General features: G+C 33.2%; 1 protein-coding gene across 1 annotated transcript; it reads right to left on the bottom strand.

Annotated features, from left to right (window-relative positions):
- Window positions 1–963: 963 nt before the first annotated feature.
- Window positions 964–4825, bottom strand: LOC132756820 (E3 ubiquitin-protein ligase TRIM71-like). The gene is made up of 2 exons (XM_060747963.1): window positions 4719–4825; window positions 964–2995 (listed from the first exon to the last, which is right to left on the bottom strand). Exon 2 carries the CDS (start codon window positions 2986–2988, stop codon window positions 1231–1233), a length of 1758 nt encoding a protein of 585 aa, XP_060603946.1. The 5' UTR covers window positions 2989–2995; window positions 4719–4825; the 3' UTR covers window positions 964–1230.
- Window positions 4826–18771: the final 13946 nt, after the last annotated feature.

Here is an 18771-nt window from a genome sequence, read left to right as displayed (position 1 = left end):
TAGGCTTCTTATCTCCTACGTAGGACTTACAAAGTCCTACGTATGAGTTAAAAAGTCCTACGTAGGAGTTATAAAGTCCTACGTAGGAGTTATTATGTCCTACGTAGGAGTAACTAAGTCCTAACTAGGAGTTAAAAGTCCTACGTAGGAGTTAAAAAGTCCTACGTAGGAGTTACAAAGTCCTTCGTAGGAGTTTAAAAGTCCTACGTAGGACCTAAAAAGTCCTAGGTAGGAGTTATAAAGTCCTAGGTAGGGGTTATAAAGTCCTACGTAGGACTTATAAAGTCCTACGTAGAAGTTATAAACTCAAAATTAGGCTTTTTTATCTCCTACGTAGGAGTTATCTTTTTTATAGAACATGTTAAATTGGCACCAGGACACTTCCGTAATAAAGGCATAGAATGGCAATCATGCAAGTGAAACGGAAACTTTGCCGGTGCGTGTTCTTGTTTTCTTCTTGTCGCTGACGGTAAATACCGAAAATGAGCGGATAAATACGTTTATTTACGATGATATATTGGGCAGGAAAATGGTCGGAGCTTATTTTATCTCCTATTTAAAAACGTGTAAAGCTGGATTATGCCGATCCGAATCATGATGGTTTGACAATGTAAAGCTAAGAAAGTAACTTCTGTTTTGTCGGCGTATACACGAACAATGAGTATTCCGCATGTTATGATGAACACTTGTTATTACTACTATCAGAATAACAGTTAATGTTTTGCCGTTTAAAAAATGTATTTTGGAGTTTACATACAAAGAAATACAATTCATTCAACCGTTATGTTAATTAAAGAGCATGTGATCAAATCACAAAGGTTTTTAAATATTTTAAACCAGTTCTTCCCTAAATTTGTAATATGTTTATATGACAAAACCAATTTTATTTTTTAATGACTTAAAGTGAATAAGTCTAAAGTGGATGGTTTGTAAAACAAAAATAATTATGTTGATAGTGTTAAGTATACGAAGATATAACAACAAACCACAAAAGAATTTATAATTATTCATGATATAAATGTTCATACTATGTTTACCACAAAGAACTTGAACATTTTTTCTCCAAACAAAATTAAAAAAAAATATGCAAATGATAACATTTTAATTGTTTTTATCAGTTTTTGAAACAATTACGGATAATGCGCCCAGTTTAATGTACACAACATTACATAAGTATGCACTTAATTAGGTATTTACTAGTTTTGATAGTACAGTTAAAGTTGAATTGTTCTACGACAGTTTATAGATGTGAAGGAAGATGTTATATGTGTCACCACTTATAGTGTCACAGCTATAATACAGCTTCTTTGTTTCTTTACACCAACATACAGCCCTTGGTGTCTCTAGATCATGCAACACCACCTGTCCTGTGGAACAGTCTCCTGATATCTCTTCTATAACATTTCTCCACATGTCACACACAAAGACAGTACCATCATCTGACAATGACATTCCTGTAGGGTAACTCATACCACTATAACAACCTAACACATCACCCTGCCAGTTTAACTTTGTCACTGTATTCATGTCCCTGTCAGATACATGGATAGAACTTTTGTTACATGTGATATTATCTGGACATTCGAAAATATTTTTTCCATCAATCGTTGTCAGTAAAGTGCCATTCATATCAAAGACCTGAAGTTTTGCAGGAGTACGGAATGACACAACAAGTTTACCTTGATAACAGTTTATACCATAACACTGCCCATCAACCTTCACAGTGTGCTTCTTTTTGAGTTGGTTTGATGAGATTGATATAAATTGTATTGTTTGTATGTCAGGAAGAGTGACAGCAAGTTTAGTACTGGTTACTGTGGTGATATCCCATGGTCTATCATCTAGTTGTAGTTGATCAAACACATATTGACTGCTGGTATCCACCATCTTTATAGCGTTGTTATCACGGTCACTAATGATAAGAAGATCAGAAGTCAGCAGAGTCATTCCTGTTATAAAGCAACTGCTTTTATCTTTTGATGTCTTCACGCAGATCTTTCCCTCATGTAAAGATTGTCTATACTTTATTTGTACAGATTGAGATTTTTCATTTAAAGGTTTATGTGTCAATGTACCCAGTGACTTCTCTGTTCTTAGGAAATTCAATATTACATCATTTGATTGAAAATTGTGCTCTTTGATATCATACGATAAAGATTGTTGTGTTTTTCGCTGCACATCCTGTATTGTTTTCTCTGCAAGTTTAAGCTCAATGAAGAGTTTGTTGGCCTGTTGTGATGTGTTAAGTTGTTTGATGTTATCTGATGATGTTTTCAGAGATTTGGCTATATCTTCACATGTTGTTTCTACTGCTTTCAGATGTTTGTTGTTTTCTTGTTCTATACCTTTAGCTGCATCTTCAGCCTGTTTCTCAAGTTCATCTAGTATTTGGTTGATTTCTTGTCGAAAGTTTTTGATTTCTGTTAATGCATTTCTGAGGGAGCTATTCGATTTGTATGCCATGCTTTTGACATCTTTTAATATCTGTTGAAATTTGTCAGAAGTGGTATTTACTGCATTCAAGATAGCTTGATATTCTTTGCTGTCTACTATATCACCAGAAATGTCTAATGGTATATAATCAACTTTGCAGTATGTTGCTTCATGTTCAAGGGTAACACAAACAATGCAAAGAAATTTTTCATGGTCATTGCAGTAGAACTTGATCTTTTTTTGTGGATGTTTAGGACATGGTGTCGTCAGGTCATCAGACTGGCCGGTGTGGGTGCGTGTTGAGGGTTGCTGCAAAACTTTAGGCATATTGGTAGCGTCCTGAATTGTATGATGTTTGGAAAGCCTACTGACTTTGTGTGCTGTAAAACAATTCTTGCAGAGGTGTTCCTTGCAGTCAGTGCAGTAACCATGGGCAGAGATTCTAGGTCCTTCCTTATCACAAGGCTGGCAGTAAATTTGAAGATCTTCATCCGATGCGACGGATGTTGTTGATGATGAAAATTGTTTTGATGCTTTCTTTCCTGGGACTGCCATGTTTTACCTAAAATGTATTAGAATAGATTACTATCTATTGCATGTCTGTGTATTGTCCTTTTTCATATATGTATGTTATACTCTAACACACAATTCAAAACATGGGCAGTAATTTCTTAATTTTGTGGCTTGTTTGTTGAACAGAAATTATCCTTTAGCAAAAAGATATTTTAGAATTTTTTTTTTTGATTTTTTGATTGGTCTAATAATATAATAGTTGTACTTTTTGATAAGATCCATATGTCAAGCAAAATAAAATATGTACAAATATGTTAATATGCTATTGTGGCATACAAAATGAAAAATATGTATAAATTTGTAAGTATTGCATTGTGACATACAAAATGAAATATTTACAAAAACGTAAGTTTATTGTGACATGCAAATAAAATGAGGGAATAATTATCCTTTGAGCACATTTCTAGTTACAAGGTATTTCATCTTCATTTAATAATAACTTTATTAAATAGTTAAAGATTGTTTAACACTGGTTTAATTGACATGATAGTTGAAATGTTTTGCAATCCTGAATTATTTATACTGATTTTCTATTGATTTAAGAATAATCTGATGTTTTATTTAAATAAATGCTTCTTGACAATTAGGTAAGGTAAAACATACATTATTATGCACCTGTATGTCTATCTATCTGTTAGCAGTTTTATGTCCGGTCTGTAATCTTTGGCGGAAGGAAATAGAATCTACCAGGCACAAATATTAACCATAATGAGACAATGTGCAGAGTGCAGATTTGACCTTCCCAAATTCAAGTTTACCTCAGGTCAAGGTCACATTTTGTTTGAATTTCAAAATTTAGTTTATGCTTGAATCCTTCGAATCGAAAATTTTGGGCAGAAATATTTCGTATTATGAGATGATGTGTAGAACACATATTTGACCTCTTGAGATCAAAGTTGGCCCTGCCTCGGGAATTATTTGATTTATATTGACCTATATAGATATACGCATTTAAGTTTCATTGTGTGAAACTACTATGTCTACCTAATATTTAGCATGTAGCATTGCGTTATTGACCTTTACAAAACTGATATGATGAATACCATATGGTTCACAGGCATGAGGGATGTTGCACTATTTCAATTTTCCCTATGTACAGACTTAATCAAACCAAATATGCAGTTTTATGTAATTTTGTTGTTTTTAAGCCTCCAAAGGATCACATTTGAACATTATGCTACTTGGTTCAAATATGACAAATCCAATATGACCTCATTACTTACTTAACATTGAAAAATGAAAATTGTAACCTTTTCTAGCACTGTATCTCAGATAAGCGATTCAGGATCATAATGGCCGTTTTTTGACATCATATTGGGGTCATTGTCGTCATGTTTTGCATGTCAAAATATAAAGTCCTGGTTTAGAATGTTTGCCATATAAAAGAGCATGTATAGTGTCAATAATGATAAGCCTGTGTATAGTTTATGTTAAATATAAGATTGAACAAATCTGCAGACACACGGCAAAAACAATAACCTCCAGTTTATTGACTAAAAGGCATGAAGTGAAATTTGTGATATCATACATTACTTTTTAAATATGCTTTTTAAGTCATTTTAAACATTGTTGAAAGTCCTCTTCAATATATTTTTTTTTCAAATTCAAAAATTTGCCAACTGTATTTTATTACCGTAGACCTTGAAACCAAAAAATATCACCGTTTTGAAAGAGTAATTCATGGATAATTTAACTATTAAGAATCAACGTACCTTAAGTTATCTTCAGACTTGTGTCGCAGGTTGAGATCATCCACAGTAAGTTGCTAAATATTAGGAGGATAAATGTACAAAGTTTGCTTGGTTGGTATCATCCGCTTACACAAATGATTTGCCTTAATCTTACTTTTCGATATTGGGCTCTTGGACTTTGATAACGATATTTACGACTTTGATTTTGACCTGATATACATTACAAAGTTTTTATCTGAAAGATATCAAGTTAAGTTTATCAGTCGTCACATTGTTTCAATTGACATTTACATGTACAAAAATCTTTAACTTTATAATTATTCATTTATTTATTATTAATGGAAAAGCATTTAAGGCAAAATGAGTACACCTCCCAATCACGGTTTTCAAGTTTTGCAAAAATTTTAAAAGTTAAAATTAAAAAGATGTTTCACTTAGATTCGAACATGCTATACCTGTAAAATGAAACTGAAAGTCTTTACTCCTTCATTCAGGCTATTTATGCAAGTGCCGTTACTAACTTTAAGTTATATACATGTAAAAAACATGTGTGCCGTAATGCTTTACTTTAAAATCCGTAAAATTATTTCGAAATGCGATAAATATCGACTAAAAGTTATTGAATATTCAATTGTCTGGGGTATATATTGCCAAACAATACCCAGACATAGTTGTCTGTGATTTTTAAAGATAGTGCCTCATTAGCCCGTTTCATTTTAAAATTATAAGATATATTCATAAAAGTTAGAATTACCAGTTTTTTAGCTCGACTATTCGATAAGAATAAGTAGAGCTATTGTAGTCAAACGAGCGTCGGCGTAACCACTTATGTTAAAGGTTTTGTAATACCTCAAATATTTTATTAAGTCATTGAAATTGAGCAAACTTGTTCACCATCATGACTCAACCTGTAAACAGGAGGAGGTAACTGTATCAAGCATTTTGACAGAATTATGCGCGTGTTTCGACTTACATTTTCATTAAAGTTTTTGTAATACCTCAAATATTTTCAAAGTCCATTGACATATGGCTTTGAAACTTTGCACATGTGTTCACAATCAAGACCCCAGCCTTTAGACAGAAGGATTAACTCTGTCAAGCATTTTGACAGAATTATGCCCCTTTTTATGCCCTCGAAGGGAGGCATAATGTAATAGCACCGTCTGTCCGTCCGTCTGTCCGTTTGTGCGTCCCCACTTAATTCGTGTCCGGACTATAATTTTGTCATACATTGAGGGATTTTAAAATAACTATGCAGAAATGTCTACCACATCAAGACTAAGAATTACGACTCTTTATCAAAGGTCAAGGTCCCACTATCAATTTTAAGTTTCACATTATCGCAATAAGAGAAAATAGGTACATACAATCGTGTCCGGGCTGTAACTTTGTCATGCATGGTTAGGATTTTAAAATAACTAGGGATTAATGTCTACCACATCAAGACGATGTGTCGCGTCCATGAATTACGTCCCTACCTCAAAGGTCAAGGTCACACTAACATTTAAAAGTTTCAAATTATTACAATTTGAATTAATAAGTACACACAATCGCGTCCGGGCTGTAACTTTTTCATGCATGGAATGATTTTAAAATCAATTGGCATAAATATCTACAACATCACGACAATGTGTCGCGTCTAATAATCAAGTCCCTACCTCAAATATCAAGGACACACTACAATTTTGAAGTTCACTTTCTCACAATTAGAGTTTATAGGTACACACATTCGTGTACGGGCTGTAACTTTGTCATGCATCGAAGGATTTTAAAATATTTAGGCATACATGTCTACCACATAAGGACGATGTGTCATGACAAAGACCCATGTTACACTTATAGTTTGAAGGTACTTATTCTCTCTAGAAGAGTTTGAAGATACAAATTCATGTCCGGACTGTAACTTTGTCATGCATGAAAGGATTTTAAAATAACTTGGCACAGATGTCTACCACATCAAGAAAATGTGTCGCGGATAAGGCTTATGTCCGTCTGTCCGTGTGCCCCCACTTACACAACAATCTGGTCAAGACTGTAACTTTGTCATGCATTGAGGGATTTTGAAATAATTTGACACAAATATCTATCTCATAACAACATTTTGTCGCGTCAAGGAACCACGTCCCTTCATCAAAGGTCAAAGTCACACTTATATTTTGAAGGTTCATGCTATCACAATAGAGAGTACAGGTACAATAATACAATGAACAATATTCAGCAATTAGTTACTTTCATTATCTTTCTTTTCAGAATACCTGCATGCTTCAGAAACCTTTTCGGGGGCATTAGTCACTTGGGTGACAGCTCTTGTTTGAGTTAAAATTAACATTAAAATTTTTGTAATACATTGATTGAACCCTACTCTGACATATTATTTGAATAACAATAGATTTAACCACAAACATTGACATGTGCTCTTTTCCACTAATCTGACGATAAGAATAAGATAGGTCGGGAATCTATGCATATTAAATATTTTCAAAGTCCATTGACATAAGGCTTTGAAACTTTGGACATTTGTTCAACATCATGATCCTAACCGGTAGACAGGAGGAGGTAACTCTATCAAGCATTTTGACAGAATTATGTCCCTTTTTCGACTTAAATTTTTACGTTAAAGTTTTTTGTAACACCTCAAATATTTTCAAAGTCCATTTACATATGGCTTTGTAACTTTGCACATTTGTTCACCATCATGACCCCAACCTGTATACAGGAGGATGTAACTCTGTGAAGCATTTGGCAGAATAGTGCCCCTTTTTTAATTAAGAATTTACATCTAAGTTTGATTACCACCTCAGATATTTTCATATTTTAAAGACATCTAGCTTTGAAACAAGTTGAAATTTTATACTCTTCTCTGAGAGCATACTAGGACTCTATCCAAGGCCTAAAACTGTAACATGGATTTAAAGAAAAGTTTTACCCTTTTGTTAAAATTTTACATTATCAAGGCTCTTTTACTATCAAGCACTAAGAAAAGTCGAGCATTGCTGTCCTACCGACAGCTCTTTTTAGAGATAATTAAGAAATAGTACACACCACTGATAGTCTTATAGCAGTAGAGTGACAGATCAATATGTTCGCAAACATTTAACGAACCAAGGCCAAGGCTGAATGTGAGGTTACTTAAATGTTATAAAGTCCAAAGTACTTTGTTATTTTACTAAAAAAAATATGTTGATGATGAACAGTTTATACCAACGCTAAATTTGCTAACTGGGAAACGCTGCAATAGCAAAAGTTAAAACATAAATTCACATTTTTTTGTTTCCTGGAAATTATTCAGATGTACAATGTATACAAACTTCTATTTTCAATATTTCATGCAAAGATTACAAAAAGGTAACATGAGACAACATCATTTACCTCAGTTGACACTTAAATTCGGGCAGCATGCACTTATCATTTTTCTCAAAAAGAGGTAGCTCTGTAGATTATATATTTATACAAGGGAGCAAAAACCATGGACTTCTGATTATTTTATTTGAGGAAGCTATCCATCTTCCGTGCTTCTTCCAAGGTGACCGCCTGTGCTTGAAATAATGTACCTGAGGTCTTCAGCCACCATAAAGCTAGAAAGTTGCTATGTGACATCTACTTTGTTAGTGCGACGTAAACATCCCCCACTCCCTTTCCCTTCCAACTATAAAAATAAAAGGATAAAAATAGTGACAGTTTAAGGAAATGTTCAAATTAATTGGTGAAGATCTGACGAAGAAATTTCTGTTCCGCTCTCTAACTTCTGATCTGGCATGTTCATTACACTTGTTTAAAATGTTTATTACCGTTTTGATAAAGAGCAAAAGACACTAGCCTTGGTTGTGTTTGTTAACATTTCTTACAGCAATTATGTTACTTAATGTTCATTGTTGGGAAACCCATTTTTGTCTACTATTGTGAAATCCAATTCACACTGTTGACGAAGCATTGTGTTGTAGATAACCTTATATTTTACAGTTATCTGTACTTTTTTTAAAGAGAAAAAAGCTATTCCTACAGTCATGTTAACGTTGCGATTGTTGTTTCTGTCTTAAAACTTTCATTTTGATCATAACAAATATTTCCAATGGATTGCCCTCATATTGGACACAACAAACAATTGGACAAGGCCTTTAAGTTGACTGAACTGGACTTTACCTTGACATATAAATGCTCTTGACATTCAAGGTCAAATAATTGATTTTTGCTTGAGTTGTGTTATTTTACTTTGTAATGTTTTTGTGCACCAACTTGAGGGGGGTGGGGCTTTGAGATTTACCCTTGATGTTGTCCGTCCGTACGTCCATCTGTCCGTCCGATCTCATTTTGTGTCGCACGTAGGACCTAGAGTCATGAAACCTTACAAGAATGCACCTTGGTATTTTCATGTGGATTTATTTAGTGTTTTTAGAGTTATTACCGTTGACTTAGTAAACATTTGCAATTTTCAACTTGTGTCGCTCGTAAGTGAAAAAGTATTTGACCTAGTGTCATGAAACTTTAAAGAAATGTTGATCAGCATGTGAAGTTGTGCACCTGGGGTTTATTTTGTGGATTTTCTTTTTGTTTTGTCAGAGTAATTGCCCTTGACTTAGTAAAAAATTGCAATTTTCAACTTGTATCGCACTTAGCTCAAATATAATTTGACCTAGGTCATTAAACTTTACAGGAACGTTGATCAGCATGTGTAGTTGTGCACTTGGGTATTTTGTGTTGATTTTGGCCGGGTTGCACTGGTGCATACCCGGCTTATAGAATGGTGAATGTCGGGCGGCGGTCGGGCGGGAAATATTTTCGCAACAGCTTTCTCAGCAACTACTTATCACAGCCTCTTGGAATTGGCTTACAGAATAGACACATGGTCCCATACCGTGGGATTCGATTTCAGGTCTGTCACTCATCCACTTTAATGGTCAATGGTAGGAAATTTTCGTAACAGTTTTCTCAGCAACTACAAATCACAGCCTCTTTGGCATACAGCATTGACACATGCTCCTATACTGTGTGATTCGATTTCAGGTCTGTCGTTCATCCATTTCCTGTTTACTGACTTTATTAAATTTTCGATATTAATGGTCAATGGTTGGAAATTTTCGTAACAGTTTTCTCACCAACTACTTATCACAGCTTCTTGATATTTGACAAACAGCATTGACACATGGTCCCATACCGTGGGAATAAGATTTCAGGTCTGTAACTCATCGACTTCATGTTTACTGACTTAGTTAAATTGTCGACTTAGATGGTCAATGGTAGAACATTTTCGTAACAGTTTTCTCAGCAACTTCTTATCACATAGTCTTGATATTTGGCATACAGCATTGGCACATGGTCCCATACCGTGGAATGCGATTTCACGACTGCAGCTTATCTACATCCTGTTAATCCACTTGGTTAAGTTTCTGACATTAATGGTCAATGGTAGGAAATTATCGTAACAGTTTTTTCAGCAACTACATATCACAGCCTCTTGATATTTGGCATTCAGCATTGTCACATGGTCCCATACCGTGAAATTAGATTTCAGGTCTGTCACTTATCAACTTCCTGTTTACTGGCTTAGTTAAATTTTCAACATTAATGGTCAATGGTAGGAAATTTTTGTAACAGTTTTCTCAGCAACTACAAATCACAGCCTCTTTGGCATACATCATTGTCAAGTGGTCCTATACCGTGGAATTTGATTTCAGGTCTGCAGCTTATCCACTTCCTGTTTACCTACTTAGTTAAATTTTCGACATTAATGGTCAATGGTAGGAAATTTTCGTAACAGTTTTCTCAGCAACTACTTATCACAGCTTTTTGATATTTGGCATACAGCATTGACACATAGTCCCATACCGTGGAATTCGATTTCAGGTCTACAGCTTATCTAGTTCCCGTTCACTCACTAGGTTAAATTTTCGACATTAATGGTCAATGGTAGGAAATTTTCATAACAGTTTTCTCAGCAACTACAAATCACAGCCTCTTTGGCATACAGCATTGACACATAATCCTATACCGTGGATTTCGATTTCATTTCTGTCGCTTATCTACTTCCTGTTTACCTACTTAGTTAAATTTTTCACCTAAATGGTCAATGGTAGAAAATTTTAGTAACAGTTTTGTCAGCAACTTCTTACCATAGCCTCTTGATATTTGGCATACAGCATTGACACATAGTCCTATACCGTGGAATTTGATTTCAGGTCTGCAGCTTATCCACTTCCTGTTTACCTACTTAGTTAAATTTTCGACATTTATGGTCAATGGTAGGAAATTTTCGTAACAGTTTTCTCAGCAATTACTAATCACAGCCTCTTGATATTTGTCATACAGCATTGTCACATCCTATACCGTGGGATTCGATTCAGATGTGTAGCTCACCCATTTCCTTTTTACCCACTTAGCTTAATTTTCGACATTAATGCGTCGCCCTAATTCCAGAGTGTCGTAACTCCAATTTTGAAAAAAATGAGTGTTTGGTATCAAAATGTTCGTAATTTTTTTCTCTATCTAATGGTAAGAACAACATCACTCTGGTTCTTGCCTGTAACAATATATTGAATGGGTCAGAGTGCTGTAAGTCCAAAAATTGTGATAAAAATACAGTCCATAATATCGTAACTTCTGAACCAATAGTTTGTTAAGATTCTAGTCACGTGATGCTGTTTTGACAAAATGGCAGATTTTTCAAGGTATCAGGAATGACATTTTACGTTTTATATTTCTTGATAACATGTAAGTGTTTTGCTTTAGATGTTATCTAATTATCTATATATTAATATTTTATTGAACTGTTTCAAACCTTAAAAAGAAATAATAACTACTCTTAACCCTTGAACTAAATTCAAAGCACCATGCTGTGTTATGAAATTCGGATAGCATGGAAATCGGATAAATTGATACTCACAAGTATCAGCTGTTAATAACTTGATATGTGATTGATTATATGATTGATTGATCAATGTTACCATTAAATACGGACAATCAGGTTTTGCATAAGATTGTTTATACTTTTAACTTACAAACAAAACTCATCAAATAGAAACATACTACTGCCATTGTTACATTTTGTACAATGTTTTTCTTTAACTATATAAGACAAATTACCGCACTGGTGCTAAGTGATTCGAATAAAATTTACACATATAACTTTACCACTCATAACTGATGTTAAATTAGGTTAATCATGTTTATTGCATAATTCATAATTTCATAATTTTCATAATTTCAAAATTCTGCACTTTCATATAACGATCACAAAAATATCAAAAGTTTTGCTGTCCAAGGCATTATGCAATCCAGAGTGGTTAACAATACCCACTGTCATATAGAAAGAAAGACAAAACACTTTTAAAATGGCAGAAGTGTTCAGTCCTACATCACTCGTTTGTGTTCTTAAAACAGTACGTCCAAACGTCAAAGACTATATGGTGGGTTAAAGTTGACAATATCCCTATAACAAAAGTTTAAAAGCTGAGATCGAGTTGTCTCAGATGCACCATTTAGCGTTGAATAAGAGACGTCATTTGCACAACAAATACTTATTAAACAGAATGCCACCCTGTTGACCTACTCAGCTATTTAGCATAAATCAACAGGTTGTCAGTCTATACCTTTTTGTCAACATAATCATTTTCAATCTTATGCTAAAATTTCTTATGTAATTTGAACATGCAAAGCAAAATTAATCTAAGTTTCTAAGTTAATAATAATTTTTGTACATCTACTTCCAACTCGTAAGGTAATACTACCTGTAATTATCAAGTGATTTGAACCTTTGAACTGAAAATTATCCATTACCAAAAATATTTTTTAAAAAGAAACAAAAATATGCTTAGTTAAAAATTGTCATTCGATTGAAACGTAGAAAAAATGATTTTGTGAAAAAATGTTACAAAGTCTTAAGACCATGTAAAACATTAAGGAATTTTTAAATTGTCATATTTGTTTCATTAAACGTTTGTTGAAGTAAAATAGAATTAATATTTGACTGAAACTCTTAGATATTGAGCATTGCTTTTAATATACGAATGAGTTATTGATGTAAACAGTTCAGTTAAAAACATTTAAAGCAAACGTATACTTAATTGTTATTGTATGTAAAGAAGTTGTATGCCACTTAATATATAAATACAAGTAATTGAAGTACAGTAGTTCATTGAAACACCATATCCAGATCTGTAGCATCTTTGAAAATTTGTGAGCTTTGAGTTGTGTTTCATATTTTTCATTTTTTTTAAAACAAAACATTAAGTAATACTGTTCTTAGAAAAATAAAATACATAGGTTTATTCTTTTTCATGTTACAGAGAAAGGAACTCATTGTTGATGTTGTTTTTCAAAGTTTAAGCAGTTACATCTCTTAAACATTTTTGTGTGTTTTGTAAGTCAAATTGTGTTCAACATGCTGTTTGTATGCAAGTAACAGGTATTCAAAATTGAATTTGGAATGAATTAATGATATAATAAACGAAACCAAAGTAAATCTGAATTCCAAATATTTTATAGTGTACAGTGTTAATGTGAAAATAGCATATCATATGATAAAAGTTTTGCTATTTAATGTGGTAAATATCAATACAATGACGATGTTTCTAAATGTTGATTTCGTTTTGTTTTACTCAATGTGATACATTTACAAAGCAGTAATATTTTATTTTTTTGTTCATTTGCAAGGCTCACTATTTCATGTAAATGGTCATAAGATAATGAAGCCCGAGTTCAATTTCAACCTTAAAATGCCTGTTCGTGGCTATTCACACTTCACCGCTTTGTCTGGATTTCTATGACTGAATTTACTGTTTTGATCCTGATCGCATTACATGCTCTGTGGTGCCTAAATAAATGTGGATCCAGACTATTCGTTAAAGCATTAAATTTCTAGTTACGTCTAAATTTAATATAATTTCAGTATAAAACAGTAAAATAGTCATTATTTCACACTGTTGTAACTCCTAAATGTAATGATATTTTAGGGTCACATTGCTGTAACTTATTACAGCATTCTGGTTCTTGTATTTTTGTCAATAAAATATATTTTTCAGTGATTTTTCATTTTTTTTATTTTGATTTTTAAAAAAACTATCTACAGGAACTTCTTCGTAATTAAAAGTGTAAATGTTAAAATGATTCTGCACACTATGATGTATTTTATATTAAAATTGGTTGAGTAAGTGTGAAGATATAGCCTGTTAAAACTTTGAAGTCGATTTTCTCAAAATGGTAAAAATACGACTTACATCATTATGGAATTAGGGCGACGAATGGTCAACGGTTAATTTTTTTGTTACATCACAGCCTCATGATATTTGGTGTACAAATGCAACCAGGCCTATTCTGTCTTTGGCCCATTTTTTAGTATTGTAGAGTTATTGCCATTGACTTAGTAAAAATTTGCAATTTTCAACTTGTGTCACACGTAGCTCAAAAAGTGTTTGACATAGGGTCATGAAACTTTAAAGGAATGCTGATCAGCATATGAAGTTGCTTGTGAATTTATCCAGTCTTTGTAGAGTTATTGCCCTTGACTAAGTGAAAATTTGCAATTTTCAATTTGTGTTGTGCATAGCTTAATATGTATTTTACCTAGAGTCATGAAACTAAATAGAAATGTTTGTCAGCATGTGTAGTTGTGCACGTTGGGTTTCGCTTGTGGATATATTCAGTATTTGTAGAGTTATTGCCCTTGACTTAGTAAAAACCGTTTTATTAGGTTGTGTTATTTGTTCAATGAGTGCTTGAGTTAATAGAATCAGCCAGCTTTAGAGGAATTATGATAAACATATCTGTGAAGCTATGCAACTCGGATTTCGCATGAAGATTTTTTCCAGGTTTGTTAGATTTATTGCCCTTGACTAAGTATAAATTTGCAATTTTCAACGTGTCCGTGCATAGCTCAAAAAGTATTTGACCTGTAGGCCTGAAAGTTTACAATAATGTTGGCCAGCTGTGTATTTATGCACCTTCGCTTGTGGATTTATTCAGTATTTGTAAAGTTCTTGCCCTTAACTTAGTAAAATATTTTTAGTTTTCAACTCGTTGCACATGTAGCCCAAAAACATTTGACCTAGAGTCAAACAATGGAGTGTGGGGGCACCTGTGTCCTATGAACACATTTCTAGATTAGGGTTTTTATTCATACTTGTACAAAACAGCACTTATTCCCTCACAAACCTGTTGAATTATCAAGTTTGATCTTGATTTTAAAGTTAACATTGACCGTTTTTGTCATGGTTTTGAACTTGCTCCTATTGCCATATCGTTGTTTTTAACAAACAAATTTGAATCATACTTTGAAAATAAACTTATGACTTGGAACATATACCGTTATTTGAATCGCCTTGTGCCAGACACCTTATAAAGTTTTCTGCATCATGGAAAAAAACTAGGAAATTGCTGATTTTAGGGGGAAAACTGATAAATTAATTTTTTTCCTTGATTTTACGATAATTTCCTCCGTTATGTTGGCTTTTAACTGCTTTTGTTGCATTTCTTTCGTGTTTTTTTTTGTTTCCGGAGATGAAATGGCTCCACTTAATAGACAAATTTTTGGATATCTACAGAAGTCGCGAGCGTCGCTTCCATTCATTTTGATTAATTCATGATAATACCAAAACACGAGAGATAGGTATAGACATGTTAAAATATTCAAGTATGACCATTTTCTGTTAATGACCATTAAGGTCAAACATGAAGTTTTGTTTTAATTGTGTAATAATGTTTTCCCCTGATGACTGTTTGCTTTTTTTATTGTGGAGTGTGGCCCTCGCTTGGTAGTGGCTCTTGATTTTATCTATTTTACCCATGTGGTTAAAATTAGTCCTGCTTAGCGATTCACTCAATCTACATAATACATGATAAGCACCCTAATACCCTTTTGTTATCCTAACCTTTGTAGAGCCTCTCCTTTGAACTTTAGTCGAGACATTAAAGTTTTTCAAATCTTCTGCCTTTACCATAAGGTTTTCAACAACCAGCACAAACATGTACTGAGATGTCTATAAAGGATAGTAAATCGTGCCATTGAGATCAAAAGTTGAGTACACTTCCACTCAACAGAATTTTAGTAATATGCAAAAAAAAATTTGAATATTTGACAAAATATGTGTACTTTTTGCTTTATTTAGGTTAATGATATTTCTGGGCAAGTGGAGAGTATTAAAGAGGAGGTCGCTGCTGCCATGGCAGAGTTAGAGAATGGCTAGGCATCACCACTGAATGTTGACTCCCCTAAACCAGTCACAAAACAAGATGCATTCTCCAGTCTTACAGAGCTCGTTAGATCTTTCAGGTATGGTTTGGTAGGGAACTATTTAAGTATGTTGTTTTAGATATCAGTAGAAAAATTTATGTTTTTAAGTAATTTATCAAAACCAGTATTTAACATCAACCGCATATTAATCTGTGAATATGAACATCAACAGCAGTGAAAATCTATGACTTCTAACCATTTTCTTAAGAAAATTGTCTTAAAGTACTTTTCCATATTTTTGATTTCCGAAAACAGTTGTAAACATAAATAAATGAATAAAATGTCAATCTAATGCTAATTATAAATAAACACTGGTACTGACATGAATAAATGACAAAAAATTCAAAAAACCTTTCTAACTAATTATTATGATAAGTATTTCAAATATAATTTTCTCCATTTCATCAAAGTCAAATTGCTTGGAACGTTTTTAAAGCCTCGCTTGTATCATTACAGCACACTTATATCTTATATCTTATACACTTATATATGACATTGGTGACACCTTGTTGCTCATCACTAAAGGAAAAGTTACATTCAAATTTCACTCTGTAGTTTCCAGGTTGTTATAAGAATGTATAAACATTTCAGGACAATGTGGCCTGGTGACATGTTTGGAGAATCACAAGATGATGACCTTGTAACCCTGCTCAACGTATTTTGTATTGAAATGGCTGAAAAGAAAACAGGTACCAATACTGTCATAGTATCAATATTTCATAGTTGTAAAAGATCTTGGTCATTTTTATAGAAATCTCTTCTGTTTTCAAGCATGTTATTTCTCTTAAAGAAACAAACTGCAATTATTTTTGATTACCTTCAATATTTTATCATTAATTATGCCCCCTTCAAAGAAGTGGGGGTATCTTGATTGATTTGTCTGTCTGTCGGTTCGTAGACCAAATGGTTTTCGAGTGATAACTAAAGAACGTTTTGGTCTAAGAACTTTAAACTTGGTATGCTGATTGCTCATGACCAGTAGATGATCCGTATTGATTTTGGGGTCAAAGGTCAAAGTCACATTGACCTTGTAGATAAAAACGGTTTCCGATCGATAACTAAAGAACGCTTAGGCCTAGGAACTTCAAACTTGGTATGATTATTGTTCATGACCAGCAGATGACCCCTACTGTTTTGGGGTCAAGGGGTTAAAGGTCAAGGTCACATTGACCTTGTAGGTAAAAACGGTTTCCGATATATTACTAAAAAATGCTTAGGCCTGTGAACTACAAACTTGGTATGTTGATTGTTCATGACCGGTGGTTGACCCCTGTTGATTTTTGTGTCAATTGGTCAAAGGTCAAGGTCACATTGACCTTGTAGGTAAAAACAGTTTCTGATAAATATCTAAAGAACGCTTAGGCTTAGGAACTTCAAACTTGGTATGATGATTCTTCATGACCAGCAGATAACCCCTATTTATTTTGGGGTCAATGTGTCAAAGGTCAAGGTGACATTGACGTTTAAGATTTTGTAATACCTCAAATATTTTCAAAGTCCATTGACATATATGGTTTTTAAACTTTGCACACTTGTTCACCATCATGACCCAAACCTGTAGACAGGAGGAGGTAATTCTATCATGCATTTTGACAGAATTATGCCCCTTTTTCGACTTAGAATTTTCGTTAAAGTTTTTGTAATACCTCAAAAAAAAGTCCATTGACATATGGCTTTGAAACATGATGAAATTTTATACTCTCTGGGAGCATAATAGGACTCTCTCCAATGCCTATAACTGTAACATAGATTTAAAGAAAAAAATCCCTTTTGTTAACTTAGGAAAGTTTTCATTATCAAGGCTTTCTAACAATCAAGCACTAAGAATAGTCGAGCGTTGCTGTCCTACCGACAGCTCTTGTTTCATTATCCCTTATGTACAGACTCAATAAAATTGAGTCTGCAATGTTCATGTAATTTTATTGTAATTGATGATTACGAGGGATCACATTTTTACAGACAATGATTGATTTATCTAATTGTTCAGTGATTGTTGAATGTGTATTAAACTCAGTTGAGATGTTTATATTTTGAGAATATTAGTAAACAAATTATGTGGGATGAAATAGAATAAGTATGCATCATCACATTGCTAAATTTGGGACAATGTTTCAGTGATATATCACATGATAATGTGTGACATAAAATATTTTGTTCACGTCAAGCACAGTCATAGTATAGTGCTTTATTATCTCTAACCCATTTTTCGGGTTACGTGACATTTAATATGACTTTATCTATAGCGAACAATCAGGACGCCATCACATTTCATATTTGATCAAAATTAAATTGTTTAATGTCTACCTATGATATGATAAAATGATATGTTTTCATACAATTGTCTACAGAGAACAAAATCATGTCATCTAACTTTATTTGTAAGAAGTGCCAAATTTGTTGTTTGTTCTTCTAAACACGTTAATGTTAATTAGAAAGGTTGTAGACTTTGTTAGAGAAATATTTGTTGTGATATATTTGTCACTATTGTAAATTCCCACATTTTGTTGTACTTGATCATTGTCAACATGATACATACAAACACTCGATTCCACTTAGCCTCTATATATAAATGAATTTATCGAAATCATAAGATAGAATTATGATAGTTTATGAGATGCATTGAGCAATATATCAATAAAATAAATTGCAGATTGTTTTAACAAATTGACAACAAAGACATAGAAATATTTTTTTCCCATTTTCAGAATTTTACGCTCTAAATAGGTGTAATATAATGTGTACCAGATATTAAAAACTTACCTGTAATTTATAAAAATCATTTATTATGTCGATTTTAGTTAAAGAGGAACGCTACATGTTGCATCGCTTTTCACTCAAAAGTACAATTTTCAA

Source organism: Ruditapes philippinarum, unplaced genomic scaffold (genome assembly GCF_026571515.1).
Source record: "Ruditapes philippinarum isolate M1 unplaced genomic scaffold, ASM2657151v2 ctg1408_1_1_1_1, whole genome shotgun sequence".
NCBI lineage: Eukaryota > Metazoa > Mollusca > Bivalvia > Venerida > Veneridae > Ruditapes > Ruditapes philippinarum.
The sequence above is the reverse complement of the archived record's forward strand: the minus strand, read 5'-3'. Positions and strand labels throughout refer to the sequence as shown.